The sequence below is a fragment of the Hyla sarda genome, chromosome 2 (genome assembly GCF_029499605.1).
Source record: "Hyla sarda isolate aHylSar1 chromosome 2, aHylSar1.hap1, whole genome shotgun sequence".
NCBI lineage: Eukaryota > Metazoa > Chordata > Amphibia > Anura > Hylidae > Hyla > Hyla sarda.
The window spans coordinates 98,382,692-98,402,691 of record NC_079190.1 but is presented as its reverse complement, the minus strand read 5'-3'; the positions used below and the strand labels follow the sequence as shown (position 1 = coordinate 98,402,691).

The 20,000-nt window shown below is 42.9% G+C and overlaps 1 protein-coding gene across 5 annotated transcripts in view; it reads left to right on the top strand.

The window, feature by feature from the left end:
* Nucleotides 1-20,000, top strand: part of POU6F1 (POU class 6 homeobox 1) — a 222,811-nt gene that overhangs the window by 172,260 nt on the left and 30,551 nt on the right. For all 5 annotated transcript variants that reach the window (XM_056562662.1, XM_056562658.1, XM_056562659.1 and 2 more), the window contains 2 exons: nucleotides 6,531-6,756; nucleotides 9,701-9,951. In XM_056562662.1, the coding sequence (XP_056418637.1) occupies nucleotides 6,531-6,756; nucleotides 9,701-9,951 (477 nt within the window). The remainder of the gene's footprint in view (nucleotides 1-6,530; nucleotides 6,757-9,700; nucleotides 9,952-20,000) is intronic.

Here is a 20,000-nt window from a genome sequence, read left to right as displayed (position 1 = left end):
GAAACTCTCTGCTTATAAGGAAAATAGACATACCAAAGAAATTATATATTGATTCACATATACAACATGTCTACTTTATGTTTGCATCATAAAGTTGACATGTTTTTGCTTTTGGAAGACATCAGAGGGCTTCAAAGTTCAGGATAAATTTTCACAAAATTTTCTAAATCTGAATTTTTCAGGACCAGTTCAGTTTTGAAGTGGATTCGAATGGCCTCCTTATTAGAAATACCCCATAAATGACCCCATTATAAAAACTACACCCCTCAACGTATTCAAAATGACATTCAGTAAGTGTGTTAACCCTTTAGGTGTTTCACGGGAATAGCAGCAAAGTGAAGGAGAAAATTCTAAATCTGCATTTTTTACACTCGCATGTTCTTGTAGACCCAGTTTTTGAATTTTTATAAGGGGTAAAAGGAGAGAAATTCCCCCAAAATTTGTAAACCAATTTCTCTCGAGTAAGGAAATACCTCATATGTGTGTGTCAAGTGTTCGGCGGGCGCAGTAGAGGGCTCAGAAGGGAAGGAGCGACAATGGGATTTTGGAGAGTGAGTTTTTCTGAAATGGTTTTTGGGGGCATGCCACATTTAGGAAGCCCCTATGGTGCCAGAAAAAAACAAACAAACACGTGGCATACTATTATGGAAACTACACCCCTCAAGGAATGTAACAAGGGGTACAGTGAGCCATAACACCCCACAGGTTTTTGACGACTTTTCGTTAAAGTTGGATGTGTAAATAAATTAATTTTTTTTCACTAAAATGCTGGTTTTCCCCCAAATTTTACATTTTTACAAGTGGTAATAGGAGAAACTGCCCCCCAAAATTTGTAACCCCATCTCTTCTGAGTATGGAAATACATCATGTGTGGACGTCAAATGCAATGAGGGCGAACTACAATGGTCAGAAGAGAAGGAGCCACATTTGGCTTTTGGAAAGCAAATTTTGCTGAAATGGTTTTTAGGGGGAATGTCGCATTTAGGAAGCCCCTATGGTGCCAGAACAGCAAAAAAAAAACTCATATGGCATACTATTTTGGAAACTACACCCCTTAAGGAATATAACAAGGGCTACAGTGAGCCTTAACACCCCACAAGTGTTTGACGACTTTTCATTTAAAGTCGGATGTGTAAATGAAAAAAATTCTTTTCACTGAAATACAGTTTTTTTTTTTACCAAACTTACCATTTTTACAAGAGGTAATAGGAGAAAATGCCCCCTAAAATTTGTAACCCCGTTTCTTTTGAGTATGGAAATACCCAGTATGTGGATGTAAAGTGCTCTGCGGCCGAAGGAGCGCTATTGGGATTTTGGAGAGAGAATTTGTTTGGAATGAAGGTCGGGGGTCATGTGCTTTACAAAGCCCCCCGTGGTGCCAGAACAGTGGACCCTCCCACATGTGACCCTATTTCGGAATCTACACCCCTCAAGGAATGTAATAAAGGGTGCAGTGAGCATTTACACCCCACTGGCCTTTGATAGATCTTTGGAACAGTGGGCTGTGCAAATGAAAAATTAAATATTTCATTTTTACGGACGACTGTTCAAAAAATCTGTCAGACACCTGTGGGGAGTAAATGCTCACTGTACCCCTTATTACATTCCTTTAGGGGTTTAGTTTCCAAAATGGGGTCACATGTGGGGGGCTCATTGTTCTGGCACCATGGGGGCTTTGTAAACACACATGGCCTTCAAGTCCAGATTATATACACTTTCCAAAAGACCAATGGCCCTCCTTCTCTTCTGAGCATTGTAGTGCAACCGCAGAGCACTTTACATCCAGATATGGGGTATTTATATACTCAGAAGAAATGGGGTTACAAATTTTGGGGGCTTTTTTCTTATTACCCCTTGTAAAAATGAAAAATTTGGGATAACACCAGCATTTTAGCGAAAAAATACAATATTTTCATTTTCACGTCCAAATTTAACGAAAATTCGTCAAACACCTGTGGGGTGTTAAGGCTCACTGTACCCCTTGTTACGTTCCGAAAGGGGTGTAGTTTCCAAAATGGGGTCACATGTGGGTGTTTTTTTTTTTTGTGTTTATGTCAGAACCACTGTAACGATCAGCCACCCCTGTGCAAATCATGTCAAATGTACACGGCGCTCTCACTCCTGAGCCTTATTGTGCACCCGCAGAGCATTTTATGTCCACATATGGGGTATTTCCGTACTCAGGAGAAATTTACAAATTTTGGGGGTCTTTTTTTCCTTTTACCTCTTGTGAAAATGAAAAGTATGGGGCAACACCAGCATGTTAGTGTAAAAAAAAAAAAAAAAAAAAAATGTCAATGATATGCTGGAGTAGACCCCAACTTCACCTTTTCATAATGGGTAAAAGGAGAAAAAGCCCCCCAAAATTTGTTAGGCAATTTCTCCGGAGTACGAAAATACCCCATATGTGGCTCTAGACTGTTGCCTTGAAATTCAACAGGGCTCCGAAGTGAGAGAGCGCCATGTGCATTTGAGGACTAAATAAGGCATTTGCATAAGGATGACCCCGGATGCAAGAATTACATTTGCCTCCGATACCAAAAATACCCTATGGCAGTGTTTCCCAAACAGGGTGCCTCCAGCTGTTGCAAAACTTCCAGCATGCCTGGAAAGTCAATGGTTGTCCAGCAATACTGGGAGTTGTCTTGCAACAGCTGGAGGCTCCGTTTTGGAAACAGAGTCATACCCAAAAAAAATTATTTTTGCGGTATGTAGGGGTATGTGTATATGTAGCATTTTACTTTTTATTTTGTGTAATGTAGTGTAGTGTAGTGTTTTTAGGGTACACTCACACGGCCGGGGTCTACTGCGAGCTTCCCTGAAAATTTGCTGCATTTGAAACTTGTAGCAAGAAGCTCGCTGTAGACCCCCGTCCATGTGAATGTACCCTGTACATTCATATGGGGGGGGGGGGGGCAAACCTCCAGCTGTTGCAAAACTACCACTACCAGCATGCCCTTTGGCTGTCCGTGCATGCTGGGGGTTGAAGATATGCAACAGCTGGAGGCACACTGGTTGCGAAACACAGAGTTGTTTACTAAACTCAGTGTTTCGCAACCAGTGTGCCTCCAGCTGTTGCAAAACTACAACTCCCTGCATGTACGGTCTATCAGTGTATGCTGGGAGTTGTAGTTTGCAACAGCTGGAGGCACACTGGTTGCGAAACACTGAGTTAGGTTACAAAATTTGCAACCAGTGTGCCTTTAGCTATTGCAAAAACTACAACTCTCAGCATGCAGTGACAACTGAGGTCATGCTGGGACTTCTAGTTATGCAACAGCTGTAGGCACACTGGTTGCAAAACACTGAGTTTGTTACTTAACTCAGTGTTTCCCAACCAGGGTGCCTCCAGCTGTTGCAAAACTTCAACTCCAAGCATGCCCAGACTGTCCAGGCATGCTGGGAGTTGAAGTTCTGCAACATCTGAAGGGCCAGATTTTGCAGAACTACAACTCCCAGCATGTCTGGACTGTCTGGGCATGCTGAGAGTTGTAGTTTTGCAACATCTGGAAGAGCACAGATTGGAGACCCCTGCACAGTGGTCTCCAAACTGTGGGCCTCCAGGTCCCGGCACCATCTTCCCCCTGCTCTGCCCTGACATACAGGGGTGGGCAGAGTGGGGATTTCACCTCCCGCCCCCCTTCTGCCATTGGTCGCTAGTCCTAACGACCAATGGCAGGGGTTTAGGAGCGAGGTGGCAGTTGCCACCTCGCTCCTATCCCTCAGGATGATCCAGCTCCGATCATCCCTATTTTCCGGGCGATCTGGTCACCAGAGACCCAATCAGCCCAGAACTCTGCAAGTCCTTGTCATTAGTCAGTCACTTACTGACTGACTAATGACAACGATCAGCAGCAGGGGACCAGTCTGATTGGTCCCGAGCTGCTTAGTGTCATCGGTCAGCTATCCAGAACAGCTAAGATGACGTTTCTATCACCATGCCAACGGACATGGTGATATAAAATGTATTGGACGTTTATGAACATCCATTTGCGTTAAGTCACAGGAAAAATGGACGTTCATAAACGTCCATTTGCTGGAAGGGGTTAATGAACTTGAATGTTCATAAACGTCCATTTGCTGGAACGGGTTAATGAACTTGTTATCAGTATAAAAGACACCTGTCCACAACCTCAAACAGTCACACTCCAAACTCCACTATGGCCGAGACCAAAGAGCTGTCGGAGGACACCAGAAACAAAATTGTAGACCTGCACCAGGCTGGGAAGACTGAATCTGCAAAAGGCAAGCAGCTTGTGTGAAGAAATCAACTGTGGGAAAATGGAAGCCATACAAGACCACTGATAATGTCCTGCAGAGAACTGGGACCAAAGTAACAAAGGGTACTATCAGTAACACACTACGCCACCAGGGACTCAAATAATGCAGTGCCAGACGTATCCCCCTGCTTAAGTGAGTACATGTCCGGGCCCGTCTGAAGTTTGCTAGAGAGCATTTGGATGATCCAGAAGAGTATTTGGAGAATGTCATATGGTCAGTTGAAACCAAAGTAGAACTTTTTGGTAAAAACTCAACACGTCATGTTTAGAGGAGAAAGAATGCTGAGTTGCATCCAAAGAACACCATACCTACTGTGAAGCATGGGGGTGGAAACATCATGCTTTGGGGCTGTTTTTCTGTCACGGGACCAAGACGACTGATCCATGTAAAGGAAAGAATAAATGGGACCATGTATCGTGAGCCTTTGAGTGATAACCTCCTTCCTTCAGCAAGGGCATTGAAGATGAAACGTGGCTGGGTGTTTCAGCATGACAATGATCCCAAACACGCGGCCCAGGCAACAAAGGCGTGGCTTTGTAATAAGCATTTCAAGGTCCTGGAGTGGCGTAGCCAGTCTCCAGATCTCAACCCCATAGAAAACCTTTGGAGGAAGTTGAAAGTCTGTGTTGCCCAGCGACAGCCCCAAAACATCACTGCTCTAGTGGAGATCTGCATGGAGGAATGGGCCAGAATACCAGCAACAGTGTGAGAAAACCTTGTGAAGAACATTTTACCTGTCATTGCCAATAAAGGGTATATAACAAAGTATTGATATGAACTTTTGTTATTGACCAAATAATGTAGTAGATGCATGGAATAGCCTTCCTTCAGAAGTGGTAGCTGCAAATACAGTGAAGGACTTTAAACATTCATGGGATAAACATAAGGCTATCCTTCATATAAGATAGGACCATGGACTATTGATAGGATTCAGATTATTGGGCAGACTAGATGGGCCAAATGTTTCTTATCTGCCGACACATTCTATGTTTCTAGGTATACCTATGATGAAAATTACAGGCCTCTCTCATCTTTTTAAGTGGGAGAACTTGCCCAATTGGTACTAAATACTTTTTTGCCCCAGTGTGTGTGTGTCTGTGTGTGTGTGTATATATATATATATATATATATATATGTATATACTCATGCGGCGATACCACATATGTTTATTTTTATTATGTTTATATATTTTTTATATAGAAAAGGGGGGTGATTTAATTTAAAGGAAGGGGTTAATGTGTGTGTTTTTAAACTTTTTACACTTTTAGTCCCCTTAGGTGACTTTTAGGAGGAATCATTTGATTCCTCATACAGATCAATATGGTTTCATAAATGTATCAATTCAGAGCGCAGGAGCCGCTGTGGAAGGAGAGGTAAGCCCTCAGGCTACCTCCACAGTGGATCGCCCCCTCCCCCCCCCCCCCCCCCAGCGATCACACTGCGGGGGGGGGGGGGCGATCCACCCCACTGGACCACCAGGGATGGGATACAGGCACCTGTAGACGCCTCTGTCACCTTTGACAGCCGCGATCTAAAGGGTTAATAGCCGGCCGCGGCATGTCGGCTATTAACGCCGCCCCCCTAGCTACAGGAATGAGCTGGGGGCCGGCCGTTAACGGCCATTGGACGAGTATAGACGTCGATGGTCGTTAACAGGTTAAAGCGTACCCGTCGGAGCCAACAAAAAAACTTTTTTTTTTTTTTTGTAAACATCACTCAGTACCTAATCCTTACCATGTACATCAAATTGTTATGTGTCTAGCACCTTTATCTATTTTTTTTATTACACTTTAAACTTGGCTCACTAGTCTGAATTCCTCTCAAAGGGAGGGGGCGTGGCCTCACTGTGCAGGTCTCCGCCCCTCCCTCAGTATGCTGTCTGCTCACATCTCCCCTAACATTAGCAAAACTACAACTCCCAGCTTGTCCTCACTGACAGTAGCGGGACACAAGCTGACAGTGGGAGGATTTTTCCTCCAGCTGTGAGCCTTCACTCTCAGCTGTCAATCAAGGAAGTGTGTCCATGACGCATGGACACAGAAGGACTAGTATGTGTTCAAGCAGGCAGGGGGGGGGGAATTGTTTGACTAAAAAATGTTCTAATGAAAGCAATTGCAAAACCTATTGGTTTTGCATGCTTTACAACATATCAAAAGTTTTTGTATCTGACAGTGCCCATTTAAGGACTAAATAAGCTCAATCAAGTTTCTCAATGAAATGTAAAAATTATTTTTTTTTTTACTTTTCAGGTCTTGACTCAGGAAAATATAGCAACACTTGTCACTGGGGTAATGGCTCCCACAGGGGCGGTTAGTCAACCTGTTTTAATCCCCATCACTATTCCTGGTCAAGTGGCTGGTCAACAGGGCCTGGCTGTCTGGAATTTCCCCACTGCAACTCTAGCCACTATTCCTGGATTAGCTGCTACTCCACCTGCTGGTGGACTGTTCAAACTGCCTCTAGCAAACCTGCAAGGTAAGAAGACTCTGAAAGCTATTGGCCCAGACAATTTTTTTTAATCACATCTCTTCATTGCTTAAAAAAACAGTATACAGCCAAACCAAGGTAGTGAAAACAGCACATTTTCCCATTACCCCCCCCCCCACACACACACTCACACACACACACACAAAACATAGTCAAGGCAAAATGACAAAAACTAAGTTAGCATTACTTACCCTCCCCCAACCTGTACAAACCAAGGGACACTAGTAGTTAACCTACCCAGCAAACCAGGGCATGCCCCCATGGTTTATCAAACTAAGCTGGGGAGGTCTCCTCTTGCAGCAAATACACCTCTCCTGTAGGATTCTACTGTCAGGGCGTTAATAATTGGCTTAATTTCTTGAGGTTTTCCAATGCAACCAATGACTAGGTATAGCTTTACGCGTATGGTACAGGATTTTCGCTATCGCAAATTTTTTAAAGCTTGTCCTGTCTGCTTGTTCTGTGTATCCCAGTAACCCAACTTCAGGATGGCAGGGTAAGTGGACATCATAAACTTGTGCTACAAGATCAAATACTTCCCTCGAAAAGGTAGTCAAGGCTGCAAAGTACCAAAACATATGCTTAAGATTCGCCACTTCCTCAAGGCAGAATAGCATGCAAAGGCAACTTCCATAAGATTTTAAGTGTTGACACACGGTTCAGTTATTGTGCAGGTAGGCCTATTCAAATGATCATTGAGTTGTTTGTGCAGCTCTTTACTTTTACCATCTGTTGTCCACACATCCCTTTTTTAGACAGGAAAATGAGTAGAAGATAAACAAGGTTTTTTTTTTTTTTTTTTTTTATCTGTCAAAACTATATCAGCAAAAAACAATCATTTGCCATCTATTAAACTTCTAAGCTGCTGCAGTAGATATTTAAGAGGTAATACTTGTCCCCAGATGATCTTTGTTTACCCCACTGCAGCAATGGCATGTTATCTGTACCAATAATTGCAGCAGCATCTGCTTTGGTCATGTGTTGGAGACATCATTGCCGCAATAAATAGAAGTGTGCTAACTGTTGTTGAGGCATCAGATGGAAGGGTGTAGAAAATGCGCGAGGTCTCAGCGCAATCCGTTAGGTAAAATCACAATGCGTGATGTGTAGGTAAAGAGTCCATTTATTATATACCAGAAAAACAGACGTGTTTCGAGGCCCGAACAGCCTCTTTCTCAATGTTACAAATGGTATGTGCAAAAAGTAGAGACAGTGTGCTTTAAAAGGGCAAAAAGGCGCTAAAAACAAATTGGTACTTGATGCCTGACGTCAGCTCTCCTGCCAGAAATGCAGGAGAGTGACGGGTTGTGTAAACAGTGTCAGATAATATTGTGTTGATAATTAGTATATATAAAGTGCAGAAACCTGTGTTGAACTTGCGTGAACTCTAGCGTTCCTAGTTACCCGGCTCCACAGCCTCACTACGGACGTGCACTGACAGCTCATTCAACTAACTCCGTGCAGGACACGGAACCGATCGCTCCTTTGCCCTGATATCCCCCTGCACGGCGCTAGTTGCCGACACTGCAGGGGTCACAGGGACACACTGCAGGACCTCAACATAGATTTCTGCACTTTATATGTATTAATTGTTAACATAATATTATCTGACACTGTTTACACAACATGTAACTCTCCTGCATTTCTGGCAGGAGAGCTGACATCAGGTATCAAGCACCAATTTGTTTTTAGAGCCTTTTTGTCCTTTTTAAAGCACACTATCTATATACTGTTTGTACATACCATTTGTAACATTGAGAAAGAGGCTGTTTGGGCCTCGAAACGCGTCTGTTTTTCCTGTTATATAATAAATGGACTTTTTACCTACACATCACGCATTGTGATTTTATCTAACGGATTGTGCCGAGACCTTGCAGATTTTCTACACCCTTCCATCTGATGCTTCAACGATCGGCCAAGGCTTCCTGACTACCGATACCGAGGTGGCTGCACCATTACTACATGCTGTCATAGGTGGTTGTGTCTGGCACACAACCACAAAAAGTGAGCGAGCTTGCCACTATTGTCCCACCAGCATTTAAGAATAGATCCATATTTTTAAGGACTACTATCCCATGAAAAGCTCTGCTGTTTTTTTTCCTCTATATAGATACTAACTGTTGTTGAGGAATTACAAATATGGCGTATTTTTATTTTATCACACAACAAGCTTATTTAAAGAGGTTATCCCAAGATTGAAAGTCATCACCTATCTATAAGATAGCTTCATAAGCTTATGGGTGAGGCGGTCAGAATGCTAGGTCCCCCAAAAATAACAAGAACAGAGGCGTGGTGGCTGTAGTCGCCAGTCATCCGGCACGGATAGGGGATAAGATGTTTTCCTTTGGATTACCCCTTTAATAGGAGAGAAACCAGCTCACCTGTCCCAGCCGAACAAAGTCTCCACAACGCATTCATCCAACTTCCACAAAAGCCGTTGTGTTGAATCAAACAAGGGTACGATCTAGTGAGGAGGTATCAGTTAAAATGCATTTTTATTATAATCTAAAAATCCGTCGGCACTGTTGGTGAAAATCTAATTGTACTCCTATTAGAGGTATAATTTGATTTTTACTAACTGTGCCAATGGATTTTAAGAAGATTATAATAAAGAATACCCTTGTTTCATTCATCTTTTAGTCTGCACTAGTTAAGTAAACACAGACTATTGTGGCTATAGGCAAGGTCACAATATATAATAATAATATATAATAATAATAATAATAATATAGGTCTAATATTTAAGATCTAATATATGAAGCAGTAACATTTTCACAAACAATTGCTGCACAAGAATGGAACAGCCCATTTTCAATTTGATGTTGTTTGATTACTACATATTTTACACAAGTCCCTGTGTACTAAGTCTGGATTATATAGTGATGCATAGATGGTGCACAAATTATAAGCAATTTTTTTCATGTTTTTACAGCAGCATCAGTCTTGAATACTGCCTTACAAACTCCCGTTCAGGCAGCTCCAGCCATCCAGACTGTTTACCAGGCACAGCCAGCAGTTCAAGCCCAAGCTGCACTACAGGCTGCTGTACAGCCACAGGCAGCACTACAGGTCCCAACAACTCTGCAAGCCCCAACAGCCATGGTGTCCAGTAATGTAGCCAAAGCAGAACCACAGACCCATATTACTGTCCAGCCAGCAAGCTTTACTTTTAATCCAGCTATTGTAAGTATGTGCATGCATGTCATAACATTTTACCAGAGAATCCCAGAGGTAAAAGACACTATTCAGAAAATGGAGCATTACCATTGTCCATAAAATACATTTTACGTCTTAAAAACAACACTTGTGAAAAAATTCAGCTTTCTAGGTCCAAGGGTTTAGGCTGGGCGTTGATGAGTCAGTGAGTCAGGCCAGATCAGTCCAGTTTACTTATTAAAATAATGCAACAGCTTCACGTTCAGTATCAAAAATGGTAGTGAGAAAGCATCAATTCCATTAATGTTGTTATTCAGAATAGCTATCTTTAGTAGCGTGTTTCAGTAATAAATATGTAGGCCTGCCAAATATTTTAGAAGAGTCAGGTTGTATTTTGACAACTACAGTCTATTGTCTTTTGACATGTTTCAATCTGTAGTAAACAGCAGTAGTGAAGGGGGGATACCTTTCGTCAAACTGCCCACCGGAAGTAAAGTGAAAGGTGCCACGCCCCCTTTTCCAAACAGAGCCTCACTAGGCCATTCCCCCCTTCCCATCACTAGGCCACGCCCCATTTCCTGCATAGCTTCGCCCCCTTTTCTCCCACATTCACTCATGTAGTCTCCTAAATGGATATGAATGTTTATAGTGTGGGTCTCACCCCCAGCAATGTGTACCCCCTTCCCTGCATAGCTTCGTCCTCCTTTCTCCCACATTCATTGACATAGTCTCCTAGATGGATGTGAATGTTTATAGTGTGGGGCCCCAGTGTAATATGTGGACATGTCCAGCAGCAGACTAAAATGCTTTTACGGCAGCTGTTCTCGCTTCTGTCATTTTTCACAGTATACAATAAATGCTGATGCTATACTACGCGCCTTGTGCTATAATTAACAAACATCTGGTATGCATTTAGCTCTCTGTAATTTCTTACCATACATTTTACAATATGCCCCATTCCTAAAACTAGATAAAAAGTTAAACGAGGTAATTGTTGCTTTTGTACTATAGAGCCCTACACACCTTATTGAAAAAGAGATTTGCGGAGCGTTGCATCCCTTGATTTCTATAATACGTTTAGCTATATAAATAAATATTCTATGAAATGTGCTTGAATATATGATTAGTTCTATTAATAGAAATAACATGAATACCACTCTCTAATATTGTGTCCTAGCAACCATAACATTAATACCACCGCCTAATATGTTTTATCAGCCATAACATAATTACCATCTCCTAATATTGTGTCCCATGAGCTATAATATTAATACCACTGCCTAATATTGTGTCTCTAGGTTGAACTCGAAACTATTATATTCTCAAAGGTCACAACTTACAGTTACAGTTATTTTACACCTCTCTATAAGCGCTTTAGGTACTGTATACATGACAAAGATTCAGAAAAATATCACCCCCAATAATATACATCGCAACCAGTAATTGTTCCAAATGTAAGGAAAAAATGTATCCAATCATACAAATATTACTAACATATAAATTAAAAGAAAATACTATATTGATGATGTTATATAATAATACATAAATAATGCCATTTATTGTCAGTGACAGTAATAATTAGGGATGTCCCGATACAATTTTTTTAAGACTGAGTACGAGTACCGATACTTTAATTCTAGTACTTTAATACCAATTACGAGTACTTTTATTTTAAAGGGAATCTGACACCAAGGTGACACGGTTTCTGGCGCTGCTTACTGTGCTGATGTGTGGGTTCCTTGTTGTGTACAATGGAGGCGGCTGCTGTAGTATGAGCCAAGATTTCTCTCTTCTCCATTGGACAGAACAGGGAATTTGCATTGGCGTTGAGACCGATGTCTCCAGAGCGATTGCGTTGATGTTCACATGGTGAGCAGCGGTAGAAACCGGGTCACCTGCACATCTACATATAAATTGAAGTTAGTGCAGGTGACTCTGCTGTAAGATTGCCTTTAATAGTAGGTAGTATCCCCTTGTAGGTAGGATAGATAGTTGAAGACATTATTAGCAGCACCCCTGTAAACAGCTGCCCCCCCCCCCTTGTAGACAGTGCCCCCCTTGTAAACAGCAGGCCCCCCCTTGTAGACAGTGCCCCCTTGTAAACAGCAGACCCCCCTTTTAGACAGTGCCCCTTTGTAAACAGCAGCCCCCCCCCCCCTGTAGACAGTGCCCCCTTGTAAACAGGAGGCCCCCCTCTTGTTTACAGTGCCCACTTGTAAACAGCAGCCCCTCCTTGTAGACAGTGCCCGCTTGTAAGCAGCAGGCCCCCCTTGTAGACAGTGCCCCCTTGTAAACAGCAACCCCCCCCCCTTGTAGACAGTGCCCCCTTGTAAACAGCAGACCCCCCTTTTAGACAGTGCCCCCTTGTAAACAGCAGAGCCCCCCCCCTGTAGACAGTGCCCCCCTTGTAAACAGGAGGCCCCCCTCTTGTTGACAGTGCCAACTGGTAAACAGCAGCCCTCCCTTGTAGACAGTGCCCCCTTGTAAGCAGCAGGCCCCCCTTGTAGACAGTACACCCTTGTAAACAGCAACCCCCCCTTGTAGACAGTGCCCCCTTGTAAACAGCAGGCCCCCACCCCTTGTAGACAGTGCCCCCTTGTAAACATCAGGCCCCCCTCTTTTAGACAGTGCCCCCTTGTAAACAGCAGGCCCCCGTTGTAGACAGTGCCCCCTTGTAAACAACAGCGCTCCCCCCCCCCCCTTATAGACAGTGCCCCCTTGTAAACAGCAGGTGGCCCTGTAGACAGTTCACCCCTTCTAGACAGCGCCCCCACTGTAGTTGCTCACCTGCGGTTGCCGCTCCGCTGCCTATGGAGGATCATGTGACATACACGTCACTCTTCTTCCTCCGTAGCATTAGGCCCTGTTCACACTACGGAATTCTCGCGAGTGGAGACTCCGCCTGGCGGCCGCCGCCGCCGGAGGTGCTTCGGCGCTAGGGCCGCGGGGCACTGAGCCGTCACCATTGACGGCTATGCTGTGCTTGCGGAATCCGCGCAAAGAATGAACATGTTCTTTCTTTGCGCGGAACAATTTCAGCGGCGGAATTGTCCGCCGCGGAAATTCCGCAGTGTGAACGGGTTTCGCTCGCGGAGTTCCACTCGTGGAATTCCACAAGAATGCACCTATAACGCGAATGCACCCTAACGCTGGGCGGAGTGGAGGAGGTGGAGTGACGTCTGTGTCACATGCTCCTCTATAGGATGCCATGATGTGGACGGCAGAACGGGGATGTGGACGGCAGAACGGGGATGTGGACAGCAGAACAGGGCAGCGGAGCGGGGCATTTGACGGCCGCAGTGCAGCAGGTATCGGCCTTGGTATCGGGGACATTAAACGAGTCACCGATACCATGCAAACGGTAACGGGACATCCCTAGTAATAATAATAACAGGACATGTATGAACACATAGTAAATATAGAGTAGATGTTTTTTAGGCTTCTGAGTCAAAGTATTTACATGAACAGGTCCCATTCATTTAATATAAATCCTGATTTTATACAATAAAAGGGTTGCTAGAGAACGCAAGTAAGTAACATAGACAAAATAAATCTGAGGCCTGGAACTCATCTCTGGGAATTATACAAGCTCACATTCTATAATGAAGTTACTACCAATATAATTGCCTGGCAGTGCTGAAAATCATGGTATATTCTTAGGCTCCCAGTAACATGTAATGTTCTGATGAACTGTCAGGTTACACATGTTCAATGTAGCTATCTATGTCAGGTGGGGTCAATTCAAACATACAAGGACTGAGAGTGTATGTTATAGTAGTAGACCAAGTGAGCTACATTGCTAGTGTTTGTCATTTTACAGCTGTAGTTTTAAACTACAATAGTAGAGTTTAATTTCTAAAATAAACATCACACAAATCTGCTGGGGTTTAGCAATGAGTCTATTATTTTGAGCATTTTTCTGTTTTGCTTTATTTGTTAATTACAGTCAGGCTAATTCCACTCTTAATTTTGGCTAAAATAATAACCAAAATTCCAGGAATATTCCTAGGTGCCATTTGAAGTTTGTCCCAAACTAGCTGATAGGAAAACAATACGAGAACAAAAAGGAATAAATTAATTGAGAAATGCACACAACATTCCATTAGATCTTTGAGGCCTTATGGTTTATTTACACATGTAGATAAATTCTGATAATCCATCAATACAGCTGAATAGTTTGTTTATACAATACGTGCATGGATTTAACCATCACAGAGACCAAGTCCTGCAACACATTTCAAATTTGTGATGTTTGGACATACTCAAAGGTAAATACTTTCACAGTGCACAATTTATAGTTACATTTATTATGCACCCACTCCATAAGTGTTTCAGGTACTATATACATAACAAAGATTCATGAAAATATTGTGCTAACCAAGTAATATCCAGGGCAAATGGGCACTGTGCCTATTGTAAGTAAAAGAAATGTGTCCAATCGTAGAAGATATAGTAACATAAACTTAAAGAAAATACTATAATAAAAATAATAATAATGATGTTATATAGTACATGATAAATAGTGGCATTTATCATTGTCGGTGACAGTAATATTAATAGGACATGTATGAACACATACAGTACTAGTAAGTACTAGAGGAAAAGTATTTCATGTTTTGCCAATCATGGCCAACATCACATCATGAACGAACATCACAGGACCCACGATACACCTCCAGAGACATGAAGCAATTTCCTTCTCGTCATTTACACTGTAGCACTGAATTGGCTCTAAACACTGCACAATTATTTGGTATTCTCACAAAGGCTGACCTCATACTTACTGCACTTTCACTAATAAACAACAGGCTGCATTCTCTAGAGGTCCTGAGCCACATGACTATAAGCTAGTGGCTTCTCCCTACACATACGCTCTGTAGCAATGTGTAGGGCCACACCATGAAGAAACTGGAGGCAGTATAAAAGTTTACAATAGTTGCTCTATAGCATTCAGAGATGTGAAATTCCTATCGCCCGGCGCCTGGGACATGCAGTTTCGGGTGCCTGGCAGGGGAATTTTTCTGGCCCTTAGCCCGTCTTCGTGCAAGCAGGGCACGGCAGCGCTCAACAGTCTGTATGGAGGGGGCTCCCGACTCCTGCCCACTCCATACTCTGCAGCCCCCAGCTGATTTCAGTAGCCGGGGGCCACCACTAATAGCCAGCATGCCGCGGTTGGCTATTAACCCTTTAGATTGCCGCTGTCAAAGCTGACAGTGGCGTCTAAAGGGACATGTGAATGCTCCCTGGTGGGCTAGTGGGGTGGACCGCCCCCTGCAGCGCGATCGCGGGGGGGCGATCCACTATAGAGGTAGCCGGAGGGCTTACCACTGCATCCTCTGGTGTCCCGTGGCTCTGTCATTGATAGAGCCTGGCTGGACTAGGCTCTATCAATGGATCACAGAGCACACAGATCAATGGAGTTCAGTAGAACTCTATTGATCTGTATGAGGAATCTAATGATTCCTCCTAAAAGTCTAATAAAGTATAAAAAAAGAAAAAAAAAGTTTGAATAAAAGTTTAAAAGACACACATTAACCCCTACATAATTAGTAACGTTGGGTGCGTAATTGTACGAACTATTAAAATATAACATTATGTATCCCATATGGTAAATGATGTAAATGTAAAAAAAAACAATGTGGATAACACATATACTGACCAGGTAGAAATAAAGCACTCGTCGCAGTGTTCCCCCACCTCTCACTCCAACGCGTTTTGCCACGCTTCGTCCGGATGAAGCAGGACAAAACGCGTTGGAGTGAGAGGTGGGGGAACACTGCGACGAGTGCTTTATTTCTACCTGGTCAGTATATGTGTTATCACATGGCAGCAGCACTTTATTTACAATGCTACTGCATTTATAGGGCAAGATGCAATCTATATGACATTATCACTGTGTCTTTCTTTATAGTACCTTCAGATAACTTTTACATATATTTTGGTGCATGCTATAAATTGTTTACTTGTGGCTGCTATATATGCACATTGCCTGCACTTTGACATCATTCTTGTGATTCTACTGCACTTTACATGCATATATACTGCCATGTGTGTTATATGTTGCATTTAGGCACACTTTACATTGATTACTATATTTATTCTGCTCATGTCAGTGTTCCCCCACCACTGTGTTTTTAATCATGTCCTAGTGTTATATGTTTTTATGGGGGGTCTAGTTGTTTAATTTTCTGTACTAATAAAATGTATTGATTGTGGCACACATGTGTTTATTCTTTATTTGATAGTGTTAATATATGGGGTCTATTTTGTAGGTTATGCATTTTGGGTATTGGACCCTTGTTTTTTTTTCTTTGATGCTATTTTTTCCAGTATTGTTACATATATTGGGTGGTCTTAATTATGTAGGTTTTTGTAATTATATTGGTAGTAACTTCATTATAGAATGTGAGCTTGTATAATTCCCAGAGATGAGTTCCAGGCCTCAGATTTATTTTGTCTATATTACTTATTTGCGTTCTCTAGCAACCCTTTTATTGTATAAAATCAGGTTTTATATAAAATGAATGGGACCTGTTCATGTAAATACTTTGACTCAGAAGCCTAAAATACATCTACTCTATATTTACTATGTGTTCATACATGTCCTGTTATTATTATTACTGTCACTATTAATAATAAATGGCATAATTTATGTATTATAATTATAGTACATAATCAATATAGTGTTTTCTTTTAGTTTATGTTAGTAATATTTGTATGATTGCATATATTTTTTCCTTACGTTTGGAACAATTCCTGGTTGCGATGTATTTTATTGGAGGTAATATTTTTATGAATCTTTGTCATGTATACAGTAGGGCTGCAACTAACGATTATTTTAATAATCGATTAGTTGTCGATTATTTTATCGATTAATCGGAAAAATTTCAAAATGCCCCCCCCCAAAAAGGGGTTCAGCTGATTCTACTTGAAAAACTATGTACAATGACCATATTAAAAGTTTCTAGCATGTGATGTGACCAAACAGCAGCAATTTTGGATTTTTTTTATTTATGTTGCTGTCATTATTAATGATACTGTACAGAAACCAGCGTAAATTTGATAATGCCGCATGGGTAACTGTCTGAACTATTAAAAAACAGACGGTAGTATCAAATATGTAAAAGAAAAAATTATTTTACTTTTTTGTATAGCAATAGGAAAAGGGGGAGCTAATTTTTATTGGGGAGCAGTAAATGTACTTTTTTTAACTTTATTTTTTTTAATATAGCACTTCTATACACGTGTATGTGCAGACTGCAGTCCATTGCTTTTACAGACCCCTTTAGACAGCAGGACCCCCCCCCCCCCCCTTTAGACAGCAGGGCCCCCCTTTAGACAGCAGGCAGGCCCTCCCTTTAGGCAGCAGGCAGGCCCCCCCTTTAGACAGCAGGGCCCCCCCTTTAGACCGCAGGGCCCCACTTTAGAGAGCAGCCCCCACCCTTGTAGACAACAGGGCCCCCCTTTAGACCGGAGCCCCACTCTTGTAGACAGCAGGGCCCCCCTTTAGACCGCAGCCCCCACCCTTACAGACAGCAGGGCCCCCCTTTAGAGAGCAGCGCCCCCCTTTAGACCGCAGCCCCCACCCTTTAGACCGCAGCCCCCACCCTTATAGACAGCAGGGCCCCCTTTACAGAGCAGCCCCCACCCTTGTAGACAGCTCACCTATGGCTGTCCTCTGTCGGGGCTGCCCCTCCGCTGCACAGTTCTAGCGTCCGCATCATGTAGTCCTATGGAGGACCATGTGACACACACGTCACTCTTCTTCCTCCATAACGTTACGCCGGGCGCAGGGGAGGAGTGGAGTGACGTGTATGTCACATGCTCCTCCATAGGACAACGTGATGCGGACGCTAGAACTGTGCAGCGGAACGGCAGCCCCGACAGAGGACAGCTGTAGGTGAGCTGTCTACAAGGGTGGGGGCTGCGGTCTAAAGTGCGGTCTAAAGGGGGGCCCTGCTTCCGTCACCGCCCCACATGTCCCCGCCGCTGCCTTGCTCCTAGCGCACTGCCGGGACATGCCTATTTTCTGCTGCTCATCTCTACCCGACGGAGATGAGCAGCACGTCCTGGTGCTGCGCTGATGTCACTAGGAGCAGGGTAGCAGCGGGGACATGTCGGGCGGCGGTGAATAAACGAATGAATGTAGCCTATATGCGGGACATGTCGGCTTCATTCATTCACTGCCGCCACTGACGGCAGACAACGAATCGGGCGATTATTTGATAACGGGATTTGTCGACAACGAATCCCGTTATCGATTTTAATTGATTACATCGATTAATCGTTGCAGCCCTAGTATACAGTACCTAAAACGCTTATAGAGCACTGAAAAATAACTGTAAGTTGTGAACTTTGAGAATATCATGGTTTACAAAGAAAGAAAAACAAAACCCAGAATGCTCCAAAGGGAAACATAGTAACAGTTTGTAAGGTTGAAAAAAGACAAGAGGCCATTGAGTTCAACCTAGAGATACAATATTAGGCAGGGGTATTACTATGATAGCTGCTGGGACACAAAATTAGGCAGTGTTATTAATATTATAGATCATGGGACACAATATTAGGAGATGGTAATTATGTTATGGCTGATGAAACATATTAGGTGGTGGTATTAATGTTATGGCTGCTGGGACACAATATTAGAGGGTGGTATTGCTGTTACAGATGATGGTACACAATATTAGGCGGTGGTATTAATGTTATGTCTGATGGGTTTATAAATCTTTGTTAATAGAACTAATCATATGTTCAAGCACATTTCATAGAATAATTATTTATATAGCTAAACATATTATAGAAATCAAGAGATACATCACGCCGCAAATCTTTTTTTCAATAAGGTGTGTAGGGCTCTATATTATAAATGCAACGTTTACCTCTTTTAACTTTTTATCTAGTTTTAGGAATGGGGCATATTGTAAAATGTTTGGTAAGAAATGACAGAGAGCTAAATGCATACCAGATGTTTGTTAATTATAGCACAAGGCGCGTAGTATAGCATCAAGTATTCATTGTATACTGTGAAAAATGACAGAAGCGAGAACAGCTGCCGTAGAAGCATTTTAGTCTGCTGCTGGACATGTCCACATATTACACTGGGGCCCCACACTATAAACATTCACATCCATTTAAGAGACTACGTCATTGAATGTGGAAGAAAAAGGGGCCAAGCTATGCAGGGCCGGTTTTAGGGGGGGCAACCTGGGCAATTGCCCAGGGCCCCATGTCCAAAAGGGCCCCCTTAACTCTAGAGGAACATTACTGCATTTTGCCAGGATTTGCGAAAAAGCGTTGCAAAAATGCCACGATTTTATGCAAATTGCAGCAGACTACAGTAATGTGAGAGTAGCGCTGTGGGAGCCCAGGCTTCAGAGAGCCCACAGAGCAGAATAGACACTCACACTTTATGGTAAAGGACCTTCCTGATGTCATTGCAGGTCCTTTATCATACAGTGTACAAAAAGGAGGAGGAGGTAATAGGGAAAAGCATGGGGGAGGGGGCTGTGAGGCAAGTGGGGAGACCAGTACATGTGATGAGGGGCATATAAACTGTATATAGGGGGTAAAGTTAGCAATATATGGGGGTATAAGTAGCAGTATATGGGTAGCATAGGAAGCAGTGTAACTGGAGAAGGGGGCCATAGGGAGCAGTATATATGTGATAGGAGGTCATAGGGAGCAGTATATATATGTGATAGGCGGTCATAGGGAACAGTATATATATGATAGGGGGTCATAGGGAGCAGTATATATGTGATAGGAGGTCATATGGAGCAGTATATATGTGATAGGGGGTAATAGGGAGAAGTATATATGTGATAGGGGGTCATAGGGAGCAGTATATATGTGATAGGAGGTCATAGAGAGCAGTGTATCTGTGATAGGAGGTCATAGGGAGCAGTATATATGTGATAGGGGGTCATAGGGAGCAGTATATATGTGATAGGGGGCCATAGGGAGCAGTATATATGTGATAGGGGGCCATAGGGAGAAGAGTATATGTGATAGGAGGTCATAGAGAGCAGTGTATATGTGATGGAGGTCATAGGGAGCAGTATATATGTGGTAGGGGG